Source organism: Pholis gunnellus (assembly GCF_910591455.1).
Source record: "Pholis gunnellus genome assembly, chromosome: 20".
Taxonomy (NCBI): domain Eukaryota; kingdom Metazoa; phylum Chordata; class Actinopteri; order Perciformes; family Pholidae; genus Pholis; species Pholis gunnellus.
The window spans coordinates 6,978,825-7,000,440 of record NC_136547.1 but is presented as its reverse complement, the minus strand read 5'-3'; the positions used below and the strand labels follow the sequence as shown (position 1 = coordinate 7,000,440).

Genomic DNA, 21,616 nt, shown 5'->3' with positions numbered 1-21,616 from the left:
GCAACAGGACATCAACATAACACAGCACAGCCGATTATCCCATAAAATGGAAACAGCTTCGACTTAAATTTCAACTGCTTGTGAGATGAACCAGATGGTTTACGAGAATCTGAATAAGCCGTTTCAAACCTCGCCATCCTCACTGCTGGAACACAGCCACAGGCATTTTAATTCATATTTGGATAAATCTCTCTCTACCACTCTGTTCTCCTCTAAGATATCAACAACTCGATTTGACCTTGCTTATCGGGCCAATGGCAGTTACAAAAACATACAGGACTAATTTGAGGAGCCAATCAGTCTCCGTCGGGCTGGCGATGAGCGCATTTTTTCAGGGTATTTCCTGCTCGAACTATTTGAAATGACAGAAAAGTGTTTAAAAATAAGTTTCACAAGAAACAAACAAAAGTAGTCGTGATGCAGCTGCTGAGAACACACGAACCACAGAAATGTGCAAGCGTTACTGTCTGGAGAAGAAAAGAAAAATCCTGTCCGTAACCAACAACATCACCACCACTCACATCCAAATTCTATCAGCAGGATTACATAACCATCGATTTTCCCTGACACGTTATGCTCTTGGTTCAGCAAGTTTGCTCTACGAAGTCTCAGAGCCAAGACTGACTCAACCAAAACTCTGTGTCCAGTTAACCCCAGTGACCCTGATTCCCAGTGACAACTACTTCAGCATTGTGCTCGGGCTGTTAGTTCCCAGGGTGGGGAAAAAAAGAAAGATAATTCACTTACCTCGTCAGGTAAAGGGAAACGAATCTTACACCTTTTGTATTTTTGGGGAAATTCCACAGCAGCCAAACAAGTATAAATAATACTTGAGGGGAGGAATTTATAAGCTGGATGGAGAGCTTCAAGTGGTTTTAATAACAGACCCTAAATACAAATCTCTGTGGTTAGTATCTTTAAAACTCAGGAACGTTTCAAGACTGAAAACAATGCATCTTTGAATATTTCTAATCAGGTTTTTATCGCAGTAATTATATTTGTCTGATGAGAATGCTGTGCTCCTCTAGCCTATGCATGCGTTAAGAGCAGAGCCAGCTCCTGCAAAACACTCCTTCCACTTACTTTCACTTGCAATTTGTCAGCCGCTGCCTTTGATTGTGGCCCAAACAGACACACCTCATTGTGTCGTTGTTGAACAAGTGGATCTTATTCAGCTCCAATCTGTCAATTTCTGCTCCAAGGAATGACTCGCCGTACCCACCGCAGCTGAATGAGGTAGTGCGCACTGTCTCGTTCTTATTGATGCCAGCTGCAGTACTGAAACCACCGAGCGAGGCTCCCAGATGTGAGGGGATGGGATGTGTTATTGCACGGATTGTGGGCCTTGTCACTGATGCGGTTGTGATTTTCATGGGACAGAATTGTAGGGCGCAGTTGAGAAGTGTCCAAGTTCTTGATGACTCTATTGTTGTCTCCACTTTTTGCCGTGGAGGATTCTGATTGCTCTGTTGGCTTTATTGGCCCGTGACCTCCCATGTGGATTGGATAAAGTGGTTGGGATGGAATTGCATAATGCAGGTTGGAGAGAAAGTTGTTGCCAAAAGCGGAGAAGATGAAGTAGCTCGACATCTTTTCCAGTGACGACAACAGTTGCAGCGTCAGCAAACCTGGTGATCAGACATTAGACTCCTCTTGATGGAGCTACACATTAGCTAGCTAGCATTCGGCTAACATTAGGTATCTTAGGATGTGACTAGTACAATACGATGTGTCCGTGAAGATTGAGACTTACATGGTAATGTTACTCATGTTAACAAACGTAGCTTATCTATCGAGGTGTGAGGAGAGGGGCATGTTGACCGAGGTCCTGCCTGGTACCAAGCTTGCTCAACAGTTATTGGAGCTCAGAGTGAAAAGGGGCGGAGCTTAGGAAGGGTTGCCTGTTCACTATTTGTGCCCTGGAGGATTTTCACGGAAGAGGCCACAACCTCAATTTTGGGTACAGGGCCATCAGAGACCATACAAGTTTGAATCTGCAACTATGACATAAAAATGTTTCTTAATGCGGCTTTTAAAAAAAAAGTTTCTCTTTCTATGGCTCTCTACACACACACAACGGGAGCCTTGTGTGACCGGTAAAGTGAGGTCTGGACCGGGGGAAAGGGGGCTGGGCGGTAAGCAGAGGAAATTCTTGTGTTTCATCCAACATCCATCTTGGGGAGCAGGGTTGTCTCTCAGTGAGGCGAACCAGATTCTCCTCGGCCGGTGGTCTTACGGACTACTGTCCATTTAATGTATGATAATGTATGCAGTGGAAAGCTGTTACTGAACTGCACTGACTTCTGGTGAAAAACTGTTCTTCGATCAACTTTCTCTCCCGTGAGAGAAGGGTTGCAGTTTATTGCAAATTCAAACAGTTTACAGACGATGAGAAGTTCAGTCAAATGACGTAGGTCACATTAGTACACTGAGAACAAAGATACGATTTCAAGGATCTAAAGTTGTCTGTTATTTTGTGTCCCCAAAATAGCTGTTATTTGACTTTGCAAATATCTTAGCGCTGAGTAGGTCTTAGAAAAACAGTAGAAGTCTGCCAGGAAAGACTGCTGACGCTACACTGGGGTTTAATGGCAGCACTGCTGTAGGTTTTAAAAGGGGTTAAAAGGTCTCAGTGTGACTCCAACAGACCGTGGAAGAGGAGCATATAATGACTTCATAATGACAGCAGTGTAAGTGTAGCATCCAGGAGGAAGGGGGTCATTGCAGGTCAGGAGAGAATAAGCTTGTGGTGCCGTGATATATATATATATTTTTTTTTTTATTTCTAAATGAATGGGCTGACTGTTTAGAATTTATTTGATGCAGAGTGAGCATTTCATGTTACAAATACCTGGTGAATAACATAGTATATCCCACCTGCTGCACCTTTCACACTCCGTCCATGTCATGTTACACTTAAAGAACCGTTTCTTTCTACTAAAACCTCATACTTGGCAACAACACAGGTTGCCACGGAGTACAGGAATCGACTTGGCTGAGTTATACAGAAATTCAAACTGTCCCTGCAGATTGAAAGTTGTTTTGGTGCGAGTCTGGACCAGTGATTCAAAGCTCTGGAGTGTGCCCGTATAAGCCAACAGTGGACAGGACTGGGGTCACCGATAAGGGTCGTTTTTCCGTGTGCCCGTACAAGCTGGCATGTCCAAGGCTGCAGAGAGCCAAAGGCCAAATAGTTCAGTTGGTTAAGACAGTGGAGCCAAGTATTACTCCTGTCTGTCTGGTCTGAACACACACACACACACACACACATACACACACACTCCCCGCTCCTTCACGATTCTTATCTTCCATCTTAATATGGGGACCAACTTGGCAGTGTCTGCAGGAGAACAGTATCACCTTTGTAAACGGGAATATCTGCCATTTTTTTTTCTTCATTTTTCACTCAAAGCCCGTCGGGTCACTTTTCAGCACAAATATCAAAATGACTTGAGTTTTTGAGGTGCATGTTTTTGCAATTTAAAAACAGAAGTCAAGTTTAAAACTGCATTCTTCATTGCTTCATTGCTTAGGTATACAGGTAGAGATGAACATCTGTATCACTGTTCCTCCATGTCCTGGTCTGTGTTTCATTATGCTTCCTAGTGTACTTATCCTAGTCTCAGAATACAGATCACGCAAGTGACATATAAAGTACCCAACAATACAGTTAAAACCATTTTGGTCTGATTAATGTGGAAATAAAGTAGGAAGCAATAGTAACGTTTATCATTTCTCATTCTGTGCCTTCATTCATTTGAACAATTTGTACTGTTTTAAACCCTACAGCTTATTTCTTCATTTGTTTTGCATTAGACAAGCTAAAAACCCCAAAATGGCCATGCCAAATTTAAAGTTTGCTCACTCAAATACAAAATGGACGCCGGTGCAGAAATTCTTCCCAATATTCTAAAAGACACAAGAGGACCGAATAGAACAGAACCTGGTCTTAGAACATCCGGTTTGGCACTTTACTGGAGGGTTACTTCCAGACATTCTTAAGGAAATAAAACACAAAATAACGTTGAGAGTAAATGTATATACTCACAGTTATAGAGGCAAAACCTCGGAGTAGAATATAAAATGCTGACAGAGCAAGTAAATGCCATGCCAAAGAAGAGCTGGAGTTCACCTCTCATCAGATCTGTTAATATCTAAAGTGATGTGGAATAGTGTTTAAAACATTTTTGAAGTGATTCTCCCTCACCCCTGCCTTCAAGTTAATTAAAGCAACTGTGGTAAAAGCGGACGTCCACAGGGGTCAGATGTCATGGGGCTCCGTGTAAACGGCACGTTGTTTCGGCTTACCCCAAGCTGTGTTTAACCAGCTGTAGAAACTGCACTCTGACCAAAGTGTCAGATGAATGATGGGCCGAAAAAAAAACCCTGCCTGTTTTTGGCAGCTTGCCGCCTGCATGTCCAGCCTTCAACGCAGAACTTTTGGTGAGAAAGTGCTTCTTTCTTACTTCATCATGGAAAAGGTGGGAAGCAGATGAGCTGGTGATTTCTCAACAAATGGTGTGCAAGAGGGAAAAGAAGAGGATGAGCTGATGTGGATGAGAAAGAAAGAATCAATCGCTCATGAATTAAAATAGGCAAAAGAGAGGAAGATGTACAGCTTCTTTCACACTAAATCAAGAAAGCAAATAGGACCTTTTGACATAGCAATGGTTTGTCAGGGCTCCTGTCAGTAGAGTAAAAAAAAAGGGAGGGGAAAAGGAATGGAAAAATAAAGAGACCAAGACAGAGAAAAAGTAGAACGACAGCAAATGTGCTAAGGTGCAACTGAAGGCTCAACATCTGCAGCTGAACATCAACATATAACTTTTTAATCTTTATCCATATCAGCTCCTCAAGGCATAAAGCAATCCCTTAAGATCCGCTTTCCTTCTTTTCCAGTGATGAATGCCATGGCTTTGCGGTCAGCCGAAGGTTTGGCATGTTTGTATTCATCACATAGGAGATACTTGTGTAGCTTATCCAAACTGTTCCTACAGAGGGAGGGTGAGTGGGGGCGGGGGGGGGGGGGGGGGGGGGTCTGAGTGATACCATCTGCTTTGGCTCTGCAGCGCGAGTTGTTCGCTGTACAGTTTGCAGAGCGGGACCTCGGCCAATCCGCGTGCAGTCCGGCCCTTTTCATTGACTCAAGTGAGGCGGCTTCCACGGCGCCGGTTCACTGTCACTGTTTAGAGAGTCTTGACCGGGCCCGGCTGACCCAGATGACAATGACCTGGATGACCTGAGCTCAATGTGCTCATTGCTGTTGGTTGAGTAGATATATGCACTCTTTTTTACAGACCATAGAGCAGCCACTTTAAGTGAGTGGTGCCTGTAAAAGGTTCCTGTTTAGTCATACAGACAGGGGCAAAAGAAACAACATCTGAGAGGTAGTCATTGTGTATCTTGTAAATATGTAGATGAATCATTAAGGAAATACTTTTGTTGTGTGATGTAAATTGTAGTGTTTGTTGGCACTTCTGAGTTTGGCAAATCCCAGAAGAACGCTTCCATCCTGATTAGTTACAGCCAACTGTAAAGCTCAGTGAGTGGACGACCCTGTCCACATAACCTGTGGTCTGGTACTCTTTGTTTCAGGCCCCTTAGAGTCAATTAAGGGCAAATTATATTTAAGACAATACTTTGCTTCCAACAAGAAAGTCCCTTTCCTGTTTTAAGATGACATTGCCCCTGTGCACAAAGCCAAGTCCATAAAGATATGGCTTTGACAAACTTGACTGGTCTGCACAATATCCTAACCTCAGCCCCATCCAACACCTTTAAGAAGAACCGGCATGCCACCTGCAAGCGGGGCCTTATCGCCCAACATCAGTGCCCGACCCCTTCAAGCCCAATGTTATTGTATGTGACATTGGGCTGTATTGTTCTTCACATCACTTGTATTTCTAATTGATACAAAGTAATTCCGCCTTTAGCCAGTTCACGACATTGGCTGTAATGAAGACCTCTTGGACCGAGAAGGAGAACTGCTTTGCGTCTCAGGAACCAAGGGAAAAACATAACTGGAATAAATACAGGAAGAACTCTTATCTGCACTGTTTCTTTCATGGTGCTTCACTACTGACTGCTGCCATACTACCGCCGCTAATACTCATCGCCATACCTGCAGCCAGAATGATGCAGATTACTACTGAAATCAAAATGCTCCTTCAACAAACCTCTGAGCAAATCACGAAAGGGAGTCTTCATGCATCCCGACTGTCTCTGAATGCAGCTGTCAATTAGTTGCTAAATTGGGTGAAAATGTAGTCCAGGTTCAGCCCAGGACCCCGATGCTTGACCCCAGTGTCCTACAGCAATTGAGAACACTCAGCAGCCGTTAGCATCATTTGTCGGGCCAAAACCAGGTCAAGCTCATTGGCTAGTTAATTGAACTTGGAATTCCTCTTGTCTGTTGCTTGGAGTGGTGTGGCCAAAACAAAGGCAGAGCTTTTTTAGAAGTACTCATTTGGAGGTGGACGGACAGACGTTTAATTGTTTTCAGAGTGGCTGGATTTTCCTTGTCGGAGAAGTTGGACATGGAGTGGCAATTCTACTTGTCTGGGCAAACTGAGAAAAGCATGTGAATTGGTATAATCTGCAGGGTTTAGACATGTGTTGAACTGCATTTGACATGCAAGAAGAAGTAGAAGTAAGAGAGAGAGAGAGAAAGAGAAACATTGAGTTTAGTTTGAAAGAGAGGAAGATGCAATTACAGAGAGCAATATATATAAACGACAGAGGCGGTGAGAGATTCACAGTCCTTATTAAAGTTAATAACAAACACTGGGTAAACACTTGGATCTGCCTGCTCTTATTCCCCTTGTAAAATTGTACTCAGGTATTGAAGGGGACCTTTACGTTGCTTATACCACATGTTCCTCGTCGGCTCTGGTGTACAAAGTTGAATTCAAAGAGGAGCAGAGAAGAGGTTTGGTTTAAAACAAACACTCTAAAAAAACAACACAGGCAAACGGCCAAGATCCCAAGGGTGCAATTTCACAGAATGTGAACTGTAACGGTCCGGCTGCTCAGGATCACCAGCGCCTGTGATGTCTCTGCTCCATCTGCTGCTCCGCATGACGGAAACATCGGCACTGTTTTTACAGTCAACATGATTTTAGTCACCATATTCACACTGCGTTCATATTACTCCACAGAGAACATCCTCGACTCGTGTGTCTCCACAAGGTCAACGTCTTAATGAAAACATTGTGTTGAGATGTTGAAATAATGCCATGGGTTTTGGCCAAACTGATCAAAAAAAAACTGTGGGGACGATCAGAGTTACGAGGTCTTCACTTCAATTGTTAATCATTTTTCACAGCACATATGAAACAAATAGAGTAAACCCTATTATTTTGTTATTACTGGCTCTAACACTTGGCATCCTGTTGAGTATACATGGTAAAGGGAGTCACAGACATGGAAAGAGGCCAGTGAGGCTTGCAGTTTCTCCTCAAGGATCATTTTTATCAGCAGCAGTGGGCAAAGTTTGTGTTGTACCTGGTGTTCTTAAGAAGAGCTTTACTGTCTCTACTATAGATTGACGTCCTGTCACCGCTGCAAAATGCATGTAACGGAAACACTGGGTTTGTCCAGCGTCTGCCGTCTCCTCTTTATTTGATGTTGTAGTGAAGTGAGCACTGGATCCACCTCGTTTCTCCTTCTACCGTATGCATAAATGGAGTCGAAGCGTCTTTGACCAGAGCACCAATAGTGCTGAAGACTACTAAATATGTCAGTGTGGGTGCAACGGCTAAAGTTCGGAAAAATAAAGCTACGTTATCAGTTATTACAAAAAAAGACCAAATTCTATTCATAGTGTATATCTGTATCTAATGCGATCACTGTCTTACATAAAAGTGAGCATATGGGGGTCAACCAAACTTGACACTGCTTCTGAGTGGAATCTTTGTAACGATAGTTTTCACAATCCTAACACCTGCAGAAATAATCAGCCATGAAACTGGAAGTTAGGCCGTTAATCTTTACTTCTAGAGACTACACACACACACACACACACACACAAACACACACATAGAGAAACAACCTCTTTCTTCTCTAACAAATAGCCTCAGAGCTCTACCAAATGAACACTTTGATTTACAGTCATGGCTCAGGTAACCTAATCCAGGAGCAAATGTTACGACTACACCGGTCTACAGACACACATCTGCAGGCACACGTGCGTAGAAGTGTGAGTTCTTGCATGGGTGTAAAGCTGTGCACATTTAGAAGCTGGCCTCTCTCCTTGTCCTCCTATAACAGAGGAGATTGCATGTAGCTGTTAGCACCCATAAAAGTCCTCACCAAGTACCTGCTGGCCCCTTTGACAGGCTCTTTGATCCTGAACATCTGACCTGGAGCTCATTTCCTCATCCGGGAGATGAACTGACAACATGACCATGATAAGTATCTCAAGAAACAGGGAATCAAGATCCGCTTATGGAGTTTGAACTTTCTGATATGATATATCATGTTATCAGCTGGTGCTTCAGCTGGAGTCGTCTTTTTTTCATTTGTTCTATCGTTAGCCTTTGCTCTAAATAATCCCAGGTGCATTTCTGTTCCAACTACAGCTTACAAACTCCTTAAAACGGTTTACTAGATGTGCTGTGCCTTGAATATAATTTCTCAAACTAAATTGGTTCCAGCCCCTCTTCCTTGTACTGGCAATGCATGCAAATTGCTAACAAATGCTGAAAAACCAAAACACCTGTTGGGATAGTTTGGGAGGAGCGGGCACAGGCCCCGGACTGAAAGACATAATCAAGACTCTGCATCTATCTGATTATACAGACCTGATTCTGGGATGCTTTGGCAGAGAAACACGCGGAAATATCAACATGTTTACATCAGAGTCATACTCATCTCCGCTGTCCGACCTGACCCGATGAGACCACAATGAAAGTGAAAGGAATTTTGGGTCTGAAAGGATTTGGGTCAGTTTAGTTCATGTTTTCATATGTGAAGTGAAACTTTATAAAGATTTTACATTTCTAAAAGTACTTAATCTGAACTGTCTCTAATGCAGGTGTCATGATACAGTTTCTACGCACAGTTTTGTATACTTTTAGGAACATTTGATTGGTATCTGGTGTGCATCAAGATTTCTTATCCTTATTTACTCATCTTTAGAGGTTGGGCAAACCAAACAAACCCATCTGAACTTCCCTTTCTGCAATGTGTTCCTAGTTGAGAATATCAGAGAAAGTCATCTGCAGCAAAGCATTTTTTGGGTACACAAGTCTTTTTTTTTAAAGTTATAGTTGACTGCTGCTGCCCAATGAACATGGAAGAAACATGTTACTGAAACCACAAACCAGGGAAGACCTCGGTCTAACCCTAAAGACCACCATGTCACTCTCCACTTCAGAGCTCCAGGGTTACAAGACAAGCCAAGGCTGTAATAATAGTAATAACTATGATCCTGCCCGTCCCCCCTGTTCGTGTTCCAGACCGTTACATGCACGTTGCATCATCTGTTGGAAACGTCACTGGAAGGCTGTGAAGCTCCTCAGCAGACTTCATATTGGGCCGGGGGTGAGCTGTCAGGTTCACAATCATGCCATCAAAAACATGTCTTTGGGAGTGAGATGAGGGAAAAGAAGGACGAAAGGAAACTGTTACAGAGTTAAGTGCTAAAAACGCAGGTGATATTTCCATCCGTCCAATACAATTCAGTCTCAGAACGATACAGCCTGCCAGATATATTTGAAGGTATTTTGCAAACGTTTTTAAATCAATAACTGTCTGTATGTTCAGCTAACCCTGTTCAGCTAACACGCAATAACAAAAAATGAAACAAATGGAAACAAAAGATTAAAAACTTCAGTCAAAATTGGATTTCTTTGTTACGAAGTGTTCGCCGTCAGGTTATGCTCGATAACCAATCAAAAGCAACGCATTTCCCCAGTTGGTGTTATTTGCTGAGAGGAAATTGGGCCGGAGTTCATGTTTAGTATCTGCTGCCAGTGGGAGAGATATCAAAAAGAGCAGCATCACATTAAATGGGTTCCCTTTGGCCATGTTGCCAGGTTTGTCTAAGCTGTTAGAGTTTGCCGATAAGGGGATATGCAGGGCATTGTTCAAACGAAAGGAGACTTTTCAGAGAGAGCTGCAAGCTGATTTGTGAGCAGGGACTTTGAACAACGGTGGTTTTTGCTTTGAAACTAAATCTTACATCTAAAACAAAACTGTTTTAGAATGGACTGGTACTGTATTGTATTAATAGAAGTAAAAAATGTTTGCATGATTACATACATAAATCAATGAAAGCATTTTTTGATACAAGAAGAAATCTGAGCAGAACACTATCAAATTATAACAATCAAGGACGCCAAGAAATTGTAATTCATAACATAATAGAATTGACTAGTTTCAGATTGAATCGTCCGTCTAGAGAAACCTCTATGTTCGCCAGACAAACCACAAACAAAATCTACCAGCATTTCACTGCAGTTAATCTCAGGTTGTGCTTGCCAGATACATGCTTCTAACCGCCATGATTTCCCATTAAAACTACTGCCTACAGCTCTCCCACAATGCCAAGTTTCATTCGCTTTTTATGGGTACTTCGTTACTGAACCACGAGGGAAGAGGCAGTTCTTGAGAAGGCAAATTGCTTCTTACCAGGACCACTTATGGCAAATAAACAGAAAAATCCAGCTGATTATTTCATTCCATTTTATTTCCTAATTCCCATTGTTTGATAGTCGCCAGACTGGAGAAAAGTTGCTGAAACAGCAAAAAAGATTTTTAATAAATTCGTTTTTTTTTCTCTTGTTAATTCCAAAGCATGACCAAATGATACACATGATGACCAGACATTTCTGGTTAAATGTAATAAAAGCATCAGGAGAGTTTTCAGGGGCAGAATAGATGTTGAACTAAGCGGATCTGTTTTTTCTTCGTATTCTGGTCAAAAGACGCTGCTGAAAGCTCTGGAGGCCTGAGCACCAGTTTGGGATGTCTGGTGCTGCCTGATGGACTGAGCGATGACAGCATTGTTCAACCAATGGAGGAGGAGGAAGAAGAAGAAGAAGAAGAAGAAGAAGAAGAAGAAGAAGAAGAAGAAGAAGAAGAAGAAGAAGAAGAAGAAGAAGAAGAAGAAGAAAGGCACTATACAAAGAGTTCAATTTGCTCTGCTCTCCCAATCAACCATCAATCAATTTTCAACACTTGAATCAACTAGTGTTTGAGAAAACAATGCCAGCCTGATGATATTTCTTCCATTGTATTGTCTGACATGGTTCATTATGGCTGCACTTGCTTTGCTTGTCAACTTTAGTGCACGAACCAGGATTTCATTTTAAACTGGGCAGATGTGAAACTTGCTTTCTCTTTAAAGTAAAAGCTCAAATGAACTGGCCCAACATGACTTTAATTCTAACATTAAGATAATACACAGAGAAGACACATTCGTATATCTCTGCAATACACTGTATACAAAGAGGAAAGTAATCAAAATCACATCTCTGGCCGCTCTTTGCTTATTAGAAGTGTTTCAGATTCATTGAAGGCAGGACTGTACCGGAGTGACATCCAGCTTTGACAATGATGAAAGAGGGCAGAGAAATGAAAAACACCCAAAATGCTTCTCTCATAAACAGTGAAGCTGTTTGTTAGAATCCCTTTGGGAAACTCTTTAATTGCAGACCATCATTAAGTATAATTACAGAGACCTCAACAGCTTAGGACACGTCATTACATCATATGAAACAAATCTATATTAAGTCCTCCAAGTCAGAGAGTTACTAGATGTTTGACATCATTTCTGTTTGCAGCCTTCTTGATTCCAGCTCGCAAAAGTCTGTCGTATCCGAGTTTGAATGCTGTGATCCGAAGCCACAACCCTACTCCAGTCAATGTTGAAGGCGTTACATCTTCTATCTTACCATCTCTGTCTTTGTGAGCGCTTACACTGTAAGAGAAGGGCAACATGGAGGGAAAGACCGGAGGGTACTCTGCAGTAACAGCAGTCTGATTTAATAAAAGGCTTATTTACCACCACGGAGGGCTTTTTTCTTTCTTTTTGATGGCAATGTGCAACATATTCATGGTGTGGGAGGGGTGTAAATGAGAGAGTCTACCACATGCATAAACATAACAACTGTTAGTGCTAATGAGAGGCCGACATCAGACACTGCGGCAGGGAGCTAACCGCAAACCAGGGTGAGAAAATGACTAATTTTCACATACTTTGTGAAATCATTTCCTCCATAAATTTGCAGGATAAATAAACACACAGTACAGTAAACAGCACTCCGCTTTAAAGGAAGAGGAAGAAAGAACGCTCAGGTAAACAGAGAGAGGTAGATAGCTAATGAATGAAAAAGGACAGAACCAGGCTCTGACACATGAATGAAGGTATGCAAAGTAAGACAGTAATTAAACAAAGAAAAGAGAGGAGGGCAGAAGGCAGATGTTTGTTGACGTTTACTCACCAGTGGTGGGGACACAATAAGGTCAATTGAGACCACACCATTAATTAGAGTTGTGGTGGGGTTTTTCAGGAGGTGGGTGGACTGTGTGTTTAAAAACAACGCAGCTGCGGACCAGCTGAGCGCACACACACACACACAGACACACACACATAGTGACACACGCCAAAAACGCCATCAACACCACCACTAATCCCACCTCCAACTGTGAAACACTCAGGACCCTCTGCAGATGCTCTTCAGGGAATGTTTGTCACTCTTTTGCTACAAACCATCGTCTCCCTCCATTACGCTTCAGGCTGCCAAAGAAAACCGCCAATGAAGTCCACCAAAAAGACATCATAAGAGCCCCTCGTCATTTCAATGGGAATCAAGCTGGTGGTCTTCAGACTGGGAAAACATGTTCCAACTTCAGAAACAAGACAAATGAAAGCAACGTGTGAGTTTCTGTGGTGAGTTTAAACTCAAGACTCAAGGTCTTTGAAGTCTTTTTTTTGGTTGTTTGCCGATGACCAGAAGTCATCTATCACCTAGACAGGAGACAAAACCAGAGCTATGAAGGTTCAAGGTTGGGACAACATACCAGTAACACTGCCGGGTCTCTGACCTTGGGTAAGCTTGAGCCAGTTTTATTAAAAGTAGACCTACGATTTTGTATTCACCGAGCAAGATAGTGAAGAGAAACTATGTGGACACCCCATGTACACATCTTAATCTTGATCCTTCAGAGATATTCTGGTGTGGAAGAACTTTGACTGGACCACCTCACCAGAGCTCTGGCATCAACCCCATCAAACATCTTCTTTGGGAGGAGCCAGGCCTTATCGTCCAACATTAGTGGTCGACCACATTAGTGCTCTTACGGCTGAAGGGGAGCAAATACTACAAAAGTGGAGGCGGTTATAGGAGCAAATTAAAGCCTGTGTTTGTTGAGTGAGATTTTCCCTGTAATGTCTCGATGTTAAAGTCTAGAATTTGAATTGAATCGCTTCGATTCTCCTGGTAGTGCTTTTACCGATGATTAGCTTAACTTCCAAAAAGACATAACCTGACTTCAAATGAGGCGTTACCTTCAGTCAAAGTGGCAATAAGATTACACAGGCAGGAAAACATCCTCATCTTCAACACCAACATCCTGGTTTTGATGCAACACACTAATCAAAGAGATCAGTGAGCAAAGGAGGGTAAAGGTGATATTTCAGAGTCAAAGAAAAAGAAAAGGAAACCTTCATAAATCTGTTCCCGCCAACAACTGCTCTGTCATTAGAGGAGCACTCCATCTGCAGCGCAGACACCGGAGCAGAAACACGCTGCATACATCTACACACATGTCAATGCAAATTTAACAAGGATTGAAGTAAATAACTGTGCATGTTTTATAGCCACACACGGCTGCTCTGCACTCCATGAGCTCATCATGTATGACGGGACATGTCCTCTCTCCCACTCTGTGGTCCCCACCCGGCTGAACAGACACCTGCTTGTTTCAACTGTCTTTCCGGCCCTGACAGACTCTTTCCAGGCCGTCAGAACATTCCATGTTTTCACCCATCGGGGCTTCTGTGGTGCAAAAAGCCAGGAAGCCGGCCGCTCCCGGAAAAACAAACATGCCCATTCAGAGGCACGTTACATTATCGTAAATTGCAGTTTTGATGCACCTCTAATCCCGTCTGACGGCAACCTATGAGCAAATATGCAGGAAGACGTATACGTTCTATTAACTTCCTCGTAGTACACAGGATGTACTGTGGTTCAGTCACAAGCATGCCCTTTACAACCGTAACCATGTTTATGTGCTGTAATCTTCCAACACTCAGCTACAGAGGGGAATTTTCTCTTCATCCTGCGTCACACTTGCAGTGGCACTCACTTCGCCAACAGCCACAGTCTGTCATTAGCCACTGAACAGCTCTCCATGAGCAATGGGCAGTTAGGAGCCTTGCTCAAGGGAACTCCGTCAGTGGGTGTGGTCGTGATAGAAAGATTTTCTCTTTTCCAAGCTGGTCTGGGGTTTATCATTTATTATCCTCAAGTCGCAGGCCTGCTCCTCTAAGCTTTAAAGCTGTGTAAATGCACCAAAACACGTGACCTATGACATATGTGTGGATGCTCAACATGGTTATACCCCCCAAAAAATGAAGAAATAACATTAATTCACAGGAAGGAAGCCGCCATGACGCCCTCAAAGTGTTGCTCCCTAAGGTTTTAAATGTGCTCATTTTTGGTTCTGCTATATTAGCCCTCGGCATCCACTGAGAGAAACTTCAGGGTCATGTGACCACTTAAGATGGAAAGGGGAGGGGATGCACAGGTGCCTTATATGTATAAAATGCACAATCAAAGCAGAAGAAAAGGATCAATATACTTAAAGTCAGCTGCTGATATATAGATGTGTCACATTTTGGAATTAAAAACATGACATGGAAAGACAGCATAAACAACAACAACAGCAGAGAAAGGAGGCAAAGTGCTTCTCCGTCCAAACTTCAAAATGAAGGCAAGGTGGAGAGAGAACAGTCGACCACATCAAACGGCGTTCAGGACATTTAGTGTAAAAGCTCTTTGATGGCCGAAGCTTTGATTTCAATGAGTGATGACTGATGTTCAGATAAGGAAGAATTAATTGAAAGGGTTAAACAAAGATGTGTTATCTTAAGAATCCCAAATTGGTAACAATACGTTGTAAAAAATGTCCCACTAAATTACATATCACTTGTACGTTTCTTTTCTAAAATAAAACAGACAGCAATAAACTATAAGAGTACAAAGGACGGAGGTCAGCCTCCCACACAGAATCCATCCCATACTTAACACATCCTGTGTTTGTCCTCTGGTTTGACACGTTGAAGAAAGTCCTCTATCTCGTTCAAGACCATAGTATAGTGGCTTGTTGTGTCCCGGACGCATTAAGCGGTTCCTGTTTACCCCTCAGGATAACGCACATGTTTTTGGTTTGGGGGTTTATTCTAGATAATTTGCAGATACAATCATCGAGGCCCGGGGACTGTGGAGCAGACATCTACAAAGTGTTTAGTCAGCGGAATCACTAATAATATTAATATTATTATAATAGTGATCCATTTACTGCTTTGACATTGTCTCCTGTTTCCATGAGTTCGTCACATCTCCTCATCAAAAACAAAGAGTAAAAATAAAGTCAAAGTCAAACTCATCACTGGGAGGAAGTGACAAAAACAACAAGCTGCATCTATTTATGAGTGAAAGAAATGAATCAGGAGCCAGAAGAAGATGGAAACAGCTGTCCTATTGGACCAAATCTAACAGTTGTTCAAAGTAAAAATAAAAGCTCTGGGATGCAGATACATGTGCAACACACACAACCCGCAGAGCATCTTGGATCAGTTTAAGCTTGCAGACACATGGCTGAGTAAACAGCCACAGAAAGGGCTCGTGTCACTCTCCCAAGAACAAGCACACAAATATAAATCCAGTTAATTCAGAGGGGATTCAATTATGAATCTGTTGAAGTTTCAGAGACTCATGGGTTTGAATGTTTCGAGTTTAAAGGGAGAAGATATTACGTGGTCACTCCTGGGACATTTTTTTGTTTAACTTTTCAGTTTTCTGTTCGATGATGGGACTTTTGCTTCCGATATGAGGCAGATCAAATGGACAGCTAAGCTCCAGCCTGGCACGTCGAACTGGATAGGAAGGAAAAGTGTGACCCAACAACGACCAAGTCCAGAAATCCTGATCACATGTCCATCATTTTGCCAAAGTGTTCTTGAGCCAAAAAGTTAAAAAAAAGCTCTCTCACTGTACCAGATAACCACATCAGCATAATAATCAACCCTGACAGAATATATTTTGTATTTATGGTTTTGTAACAGTGAATTACTTTTCATGTGAGCATCTGCCAAATATCTAAGATGTAAACGCTACTTACATCATGACCTCATAATACTCTCAACATGCAGAGTGTACACAAAAGAACATCTGGCCACTTGTACCTTGCCTAACGTTTGGTGAGTCGTCCTTTGTTTTGTTTTGAAATTGTTGACAGCGTTGGTGCACATCGATGGGATTCATTCCTCAGGAAAGACCTGCCTTGTATCATGCATTCCACAGCGATACGTGTAAAAAATAAGTTTCATGAACAGGATAGAAGCAGACTGACTTGTGTGTTACGTCATCTGGGAACAAACTGGACATTCATTAATAGGAAAATGTCACCGACTTTAAAAGTCCCCGCTGCTGTTTTTTTTGCTCATTCATGAAATCATTGTTGGACGGCGCCGACAATCTTACTGTGCTTGAGTTTAAATTACACTTTGAATCATAACGTCATGTTAGCTCTCTGCAGGGTGATGACCATCAAACTGAAGCCAAACCAGAGTCTCTTCAAGTCAGAGTCAAGACCAAATGGAAGGAATTACACATTACCTCCTTAAACTCAGTGCCATCTTACTTCTCCTGACAACAACGAAGAGCCAATCTACAGGTGTCACTGATACCTATTGTATGTTCAGCTGAGTTCATGCTAATAAAGTAACAGATTAAATGAACGCAACATATTTGTGTGGACATAAGTGAGAAAGCAAAGCTTCAGGTAACAGCTTCTGTCACATCCCTGTTTTGATTTACTTTCTCCACTTTAACATCGCCTTCTACGCAGCTTTCGCTTGGACACAGGAGAGGAGAGGAGGCTGTAAACTGTTTAATAACACAACATTTTGCAGACACATTTATGCATCAACTAAGAAAGTGAGTCATAGGGTTTTGTGTTCAATTTTACCAGCTAATAAAGCAGAGATGCTTCGCCAGTCTTCCTTTTAACTACAACAGACCAAAGTCTGGTTCCCTTTATTCCTTCTGCAGCTTTCTATGTTCTTGGGGAATGTTTTTATGGTGTTTTTTTCATCAGTAATAAGTTTAGATGCCATGTGCAGCGTACACTTCTTGCATAAAAAGATTGACCTAAACCTGCACTGGGTTGCACTTCTGGTTTAGTTCAGGACTAGTGGTGCTGATGTAACGGTTGGTGAGGTTGAAATATTGATAAACTTGAGCTGTGGGAGGGGAAGCAAACTCAGTTGACCTTCTCTGAACAAACAGCAGATAAAAAAGATGAAATTGACGAGTCCTGCCTTTGTTAGTAGACCAGACTTTGTTTTACTTAAAAGTCAGATAAAACAGGGAATGTCAGTTTGCTTCCAAAATGGTATCTGCTTTGTTTTGGAGGCAAACTCTTCAAATGAACTTGAAGCCCATCGGTGACGCAAGAGTGACATTTATCCAAACAGCTTCATCTGCAGGTCGAATGTGTTCCAATTATGAATCTGTTTGAGACTAAAACATCATGATTCTGTGTTGGTTACATCCAGCAACACCCTTCATACACGTCACTGATCTCTACGGACTCGCATCATAGTCATCTTCGTCATTTTCATGTCACTCTTGTCCTCGCCATCATCATCATCATCATCATGATTATCATCATTATAATCGCCTCAACGTAAGTACCATAACCAAATTCTCTGAGACTCGCATCATCAACCACATCATCATATTCATTATCCGTAACAGCCAACTGTGTCCCGGGCATTCTCTTCAACATTTGGGAATAACGACCATGTGCACAGCAGATGTGCATATGCATCCTCTTTCGGTGGGTGTGGCTGATAAGCATACGCAAGCGTGTGCAAGTGTACGTGTGCGTATATGTGTATGCATAACGAGCAGTGCACCAGCGAAATATGTTATATGTTTGTCAACAAGTTGCTCATTAGTAAAGATTAAGATCATGCTTTTATGATTCTTCTGTAGAATGAAAAGCATGAACTATAGAACAACAAAGGCTTATTGAAGATGACTCGGTGCAAAGCCACTATGATGCTTTGTTGACTTTTAAACATCTTGATAAGATATTCCACTGCAGTGAGATCATGCATTTGTTCCTTAATTAATCTGCTCACATACTAATTGATTACTTGTATCATTCATTTATTTACCTCATTATTATTAATAATTACATATGTTCATTCATTAATTCACTAATTGTTTTGTTTTTCAATGCTAGGAATGTTCCTAACGACTAATTTTCCTGATGTTGAGATAAAAATATAAACTTAAGACTAGTCGTTTAGTCTTAAAAGTAAGAAAATACACAATTGTCCAAAAAAGTATCGCGTATATCATACAAGAGACATTTTAAATCGTGTATTACATTTTTCAATAACCAAATCTTATGGAACTGTGTCCGCTCCGGTCGCCCGGCTAAGGACTGTGCCTCAGGAACCCTGTGTGTGGTGCAAAGTGACCCCGGCAGGGACTGTGGTCTAAGAAGAGTCCTGGTTTGGCGTCACCTAAACCATCAGAATCTACGTGTGCAAGTTTGATTCATCAAGCCAGCTGGCGTTAGCCTGCTTAGTCTGTAGCTTAGCTTTATCCTTTAGCATATGTGCTAGCTACCCATCTAGCTAGTCGGCTAGTTTCAGTGAGCCAATCCAGTCGATCGGGAGAGAACCAGACTGACCCCTGAACCAAGCCGGTCAGTAATCAGGTCGATAATAATGGGTTTAATCAACCAATATATGTGGTGCCGACTAGCGAGGGGCACATCCCGAGCTGAAGCATTTGTTCATTCACACACTCGTATGGCTTTATCTTTCTTGCACTCGTTCATTCGTGTGCTAAATTATTTAACTTTCAATATGTTTATCGCTTAGTCACAGATGCAGCTGGGCGATATGTCAAAGCGATATGTTTAAGCCACTGCTAAGTTCTCATTCTTCGGAGGCGGAGCACTGAATTAGCAAAAATAAAACAACAAAAAATCCATTCACTGTGTGTTTCACACAACCAAACAATGCAGATTTGTACTCTTGTCTGTAAATTCAATTCTGCTGCAACCACACTAACAGGCACAGCTGAAAGAAGCAGCATGCACTCTTTCACACTGAGGACACAGATTATATCGGTTGTATTCCAACAATCGAGCACAGAAATGTTAATGTTGCCACGGCGACAGCTCTGTTTTCAAGAATATTTACAGCTGGAAATATTTGTCCCCGGTGCTCTCTCTCTGGCAAGTGAGCCAGCATGCGTTCGCACACACACACACACACTTCTTTTTTCCCCACTCTTGAAAAAGTGAATCATGGCAGAGGAATATGGCAAAAGCACAAACAGCCTGACAGCGGAGCCTCTGGCTCAGCAAGGCTCTGCAGGATCTAGAGTAGAGGAAAGTGGACCATGAAATCACACTTTAAAGGCCTTTCTTTAGTCTTTAGACACATCTATTGTCAAGTTCTGCTGTTCTGCAAACATCCAAAACTTATTTTGAGTCAAAACTCACTCCAACAAGATCATATTCCACTTCGTCTCATAATTAGGGACAGGGTTTTTTTATTGCAAAGCAGTTGCAGTTTTTGAGCCAAAGTGGTGTTTAATTTAAAATGTCAGACTCGGAAAATTAAGCTCCGTGGGGCCACGTTAGCTAAAGAGACCCCGTAATTATTTGACCGGGCCTTGACAATGCTGCTTTTGTGACATGGAGGTCCTTGTGGTAATCATAGGTCAAGATACCCACACACACGTAGCTGCAAATGCCAATCTGGATTCCAGCACACTGACGACAGCAGCGATCGCAAATTGGCCTGTCTCAAGGATGAAAAGTAATAAAATGAAGCTCTCAGACATAACTGACAATGACCTTCATCTCTGACAAGCACTTTCCAACACACACACATTCAAAACTCAGTAGCATTACTTCATCTCCGCTGCCTTAGTTGTGCACTGCTACTGATTGCAGAGCCTGTCAGTCAACGTGCACGTTGGGAGGCCTGTTTCCAATTGCAATGGAAAACAAACTCTGCAGTGCTTTCGGCACTAATTGTGAACATGTTGACGGGTCCCGATTGATCCGTTCATGGTGGAGAAAATCTAGATTTAAGCTGTGAAAACAGTCAGTAAAGACGGCGGGGGCCTGAGAAACATATCAGTCGAGATATAATTGAAACCATCACACAGAACACAGCACAGGAGCCTGCAGGTGTCTCCCTTATGGGCTCTGGTGTCATTAAAGGTTAAAGGTTCATCTAAAAACAATGGTTCCCAAAAGTTTGGGGAATGCCATGTTTCCCTCTCCACACCGTTATACTTCCAGTATAAACAGTTCAATGTAAAGTGACTTTGGACACATTCCAATCCCACATTAAGCATCCCATGGGACAAACTGATCTTATCAAATGTGGGGGTCTTAAAGCCAATATGCCTTTCAAAACGCAAACGTAAAACCCCTAAAGACTTTCCCATGGTCTCTGCTATAGAGACACTTTAATTATCATCTACATGTGCATGAAGCGTGAAAGCTAAATATTGAATTAATAGAGAACTTTGCTTGCCTTTCTGAATATTTTGTAAGCTACAACATCACTATTTGAACATAACTATGACATTCATTAAGTTCACAATGTCACCTCAACATTCACATGATCTCCCAACAACACAGTATACCAATGTTGTTTAATTTAGCTTTTTTAATAATCTTTCTTAAAGTAATATCATCCTGTACCTAAATATAAAACCATCTGTTTCCAGTACCAGAGCGCAACAGTTTCACCATTCATATTCAGCAGATCAAAAGTCATGAGCCAGCAGAAAGTTCAGCAACAGCAGAAGAAGAAGAAAAAACACACGATCCAGCAATAACAGACAAACAGAGTGCACATACCGTCCAACAGCTGAGCAGAGGAGGGACGGCAGCAGAACCGGAGCGCGAGTAGAAATAATCCAAAGAACCAGGGGGGAATGCTGTATAAAGACAGGAGTAAAGAGTTGGAAAACTGACCAAAATGTTGATATAAAACAACTTCTCCGAAGAGAACACAGTGCCTTTCATTTACCGTGAAGTCATCTTCAGTGATGTTAAGCTTAGATCCAAACTAAAGTTGTCCTGTTCATGTGTGGTAGCCCTGGTAAGAGAGAGAGAGATGGAGCTCACTCTGTCACTCTCTCTCACTCACTCCAAACTAAAAGCCTTGCACTCTCCTCCTCCTCCTCCTCCTCCTCCTCCTCCTCCTCCTCCTCCTCCTCTCGCTTGCTCTCTCTCTCTCTCTCTCTCTCTCTCTCTCTCTCTCTCTCTCTCTCTCTCTCTCTCTCTCTCTCTGGTTCCCAGTCAAACAAAGGCAGCTTCAGTGAGTCGGACTCGA

The 21,616-nt window shown here is 42.2% G+C and overlaps 1 protein-coding gene across 1 annotated transcript in view; it reads right to left on the bottom strand.

Moving 5' to 3' along the window:
* The window catches only part of LOC306711941 (collagen alpha-1(XV) chain-like), a 58,482-nt gene extending 37,066 nt beyond the window's left edge, over window positions 1-21,416 (bottom strand). The window contains exons 1-2 of the mRNA XM_079181029.1: window positions 21,311-21,416; window positions 21,139-21,218 (exon numbers count right to left, since the gene is read on the bottom strand). Of these exons, the coding sequence (XP_079037155.1) occupies window positions 21,139-21,218; window positions 21,311-21,321 (91 nt within the window). The 5' untranslated portion in view covers window positions 21,322-21,416. The remainder of the gene's footprint in view (window positions 1-21,138; window positions 21,219-21,310) is intronic.
* Window positions 21,417-21,616: the final 200 nt, after the last annotated feature.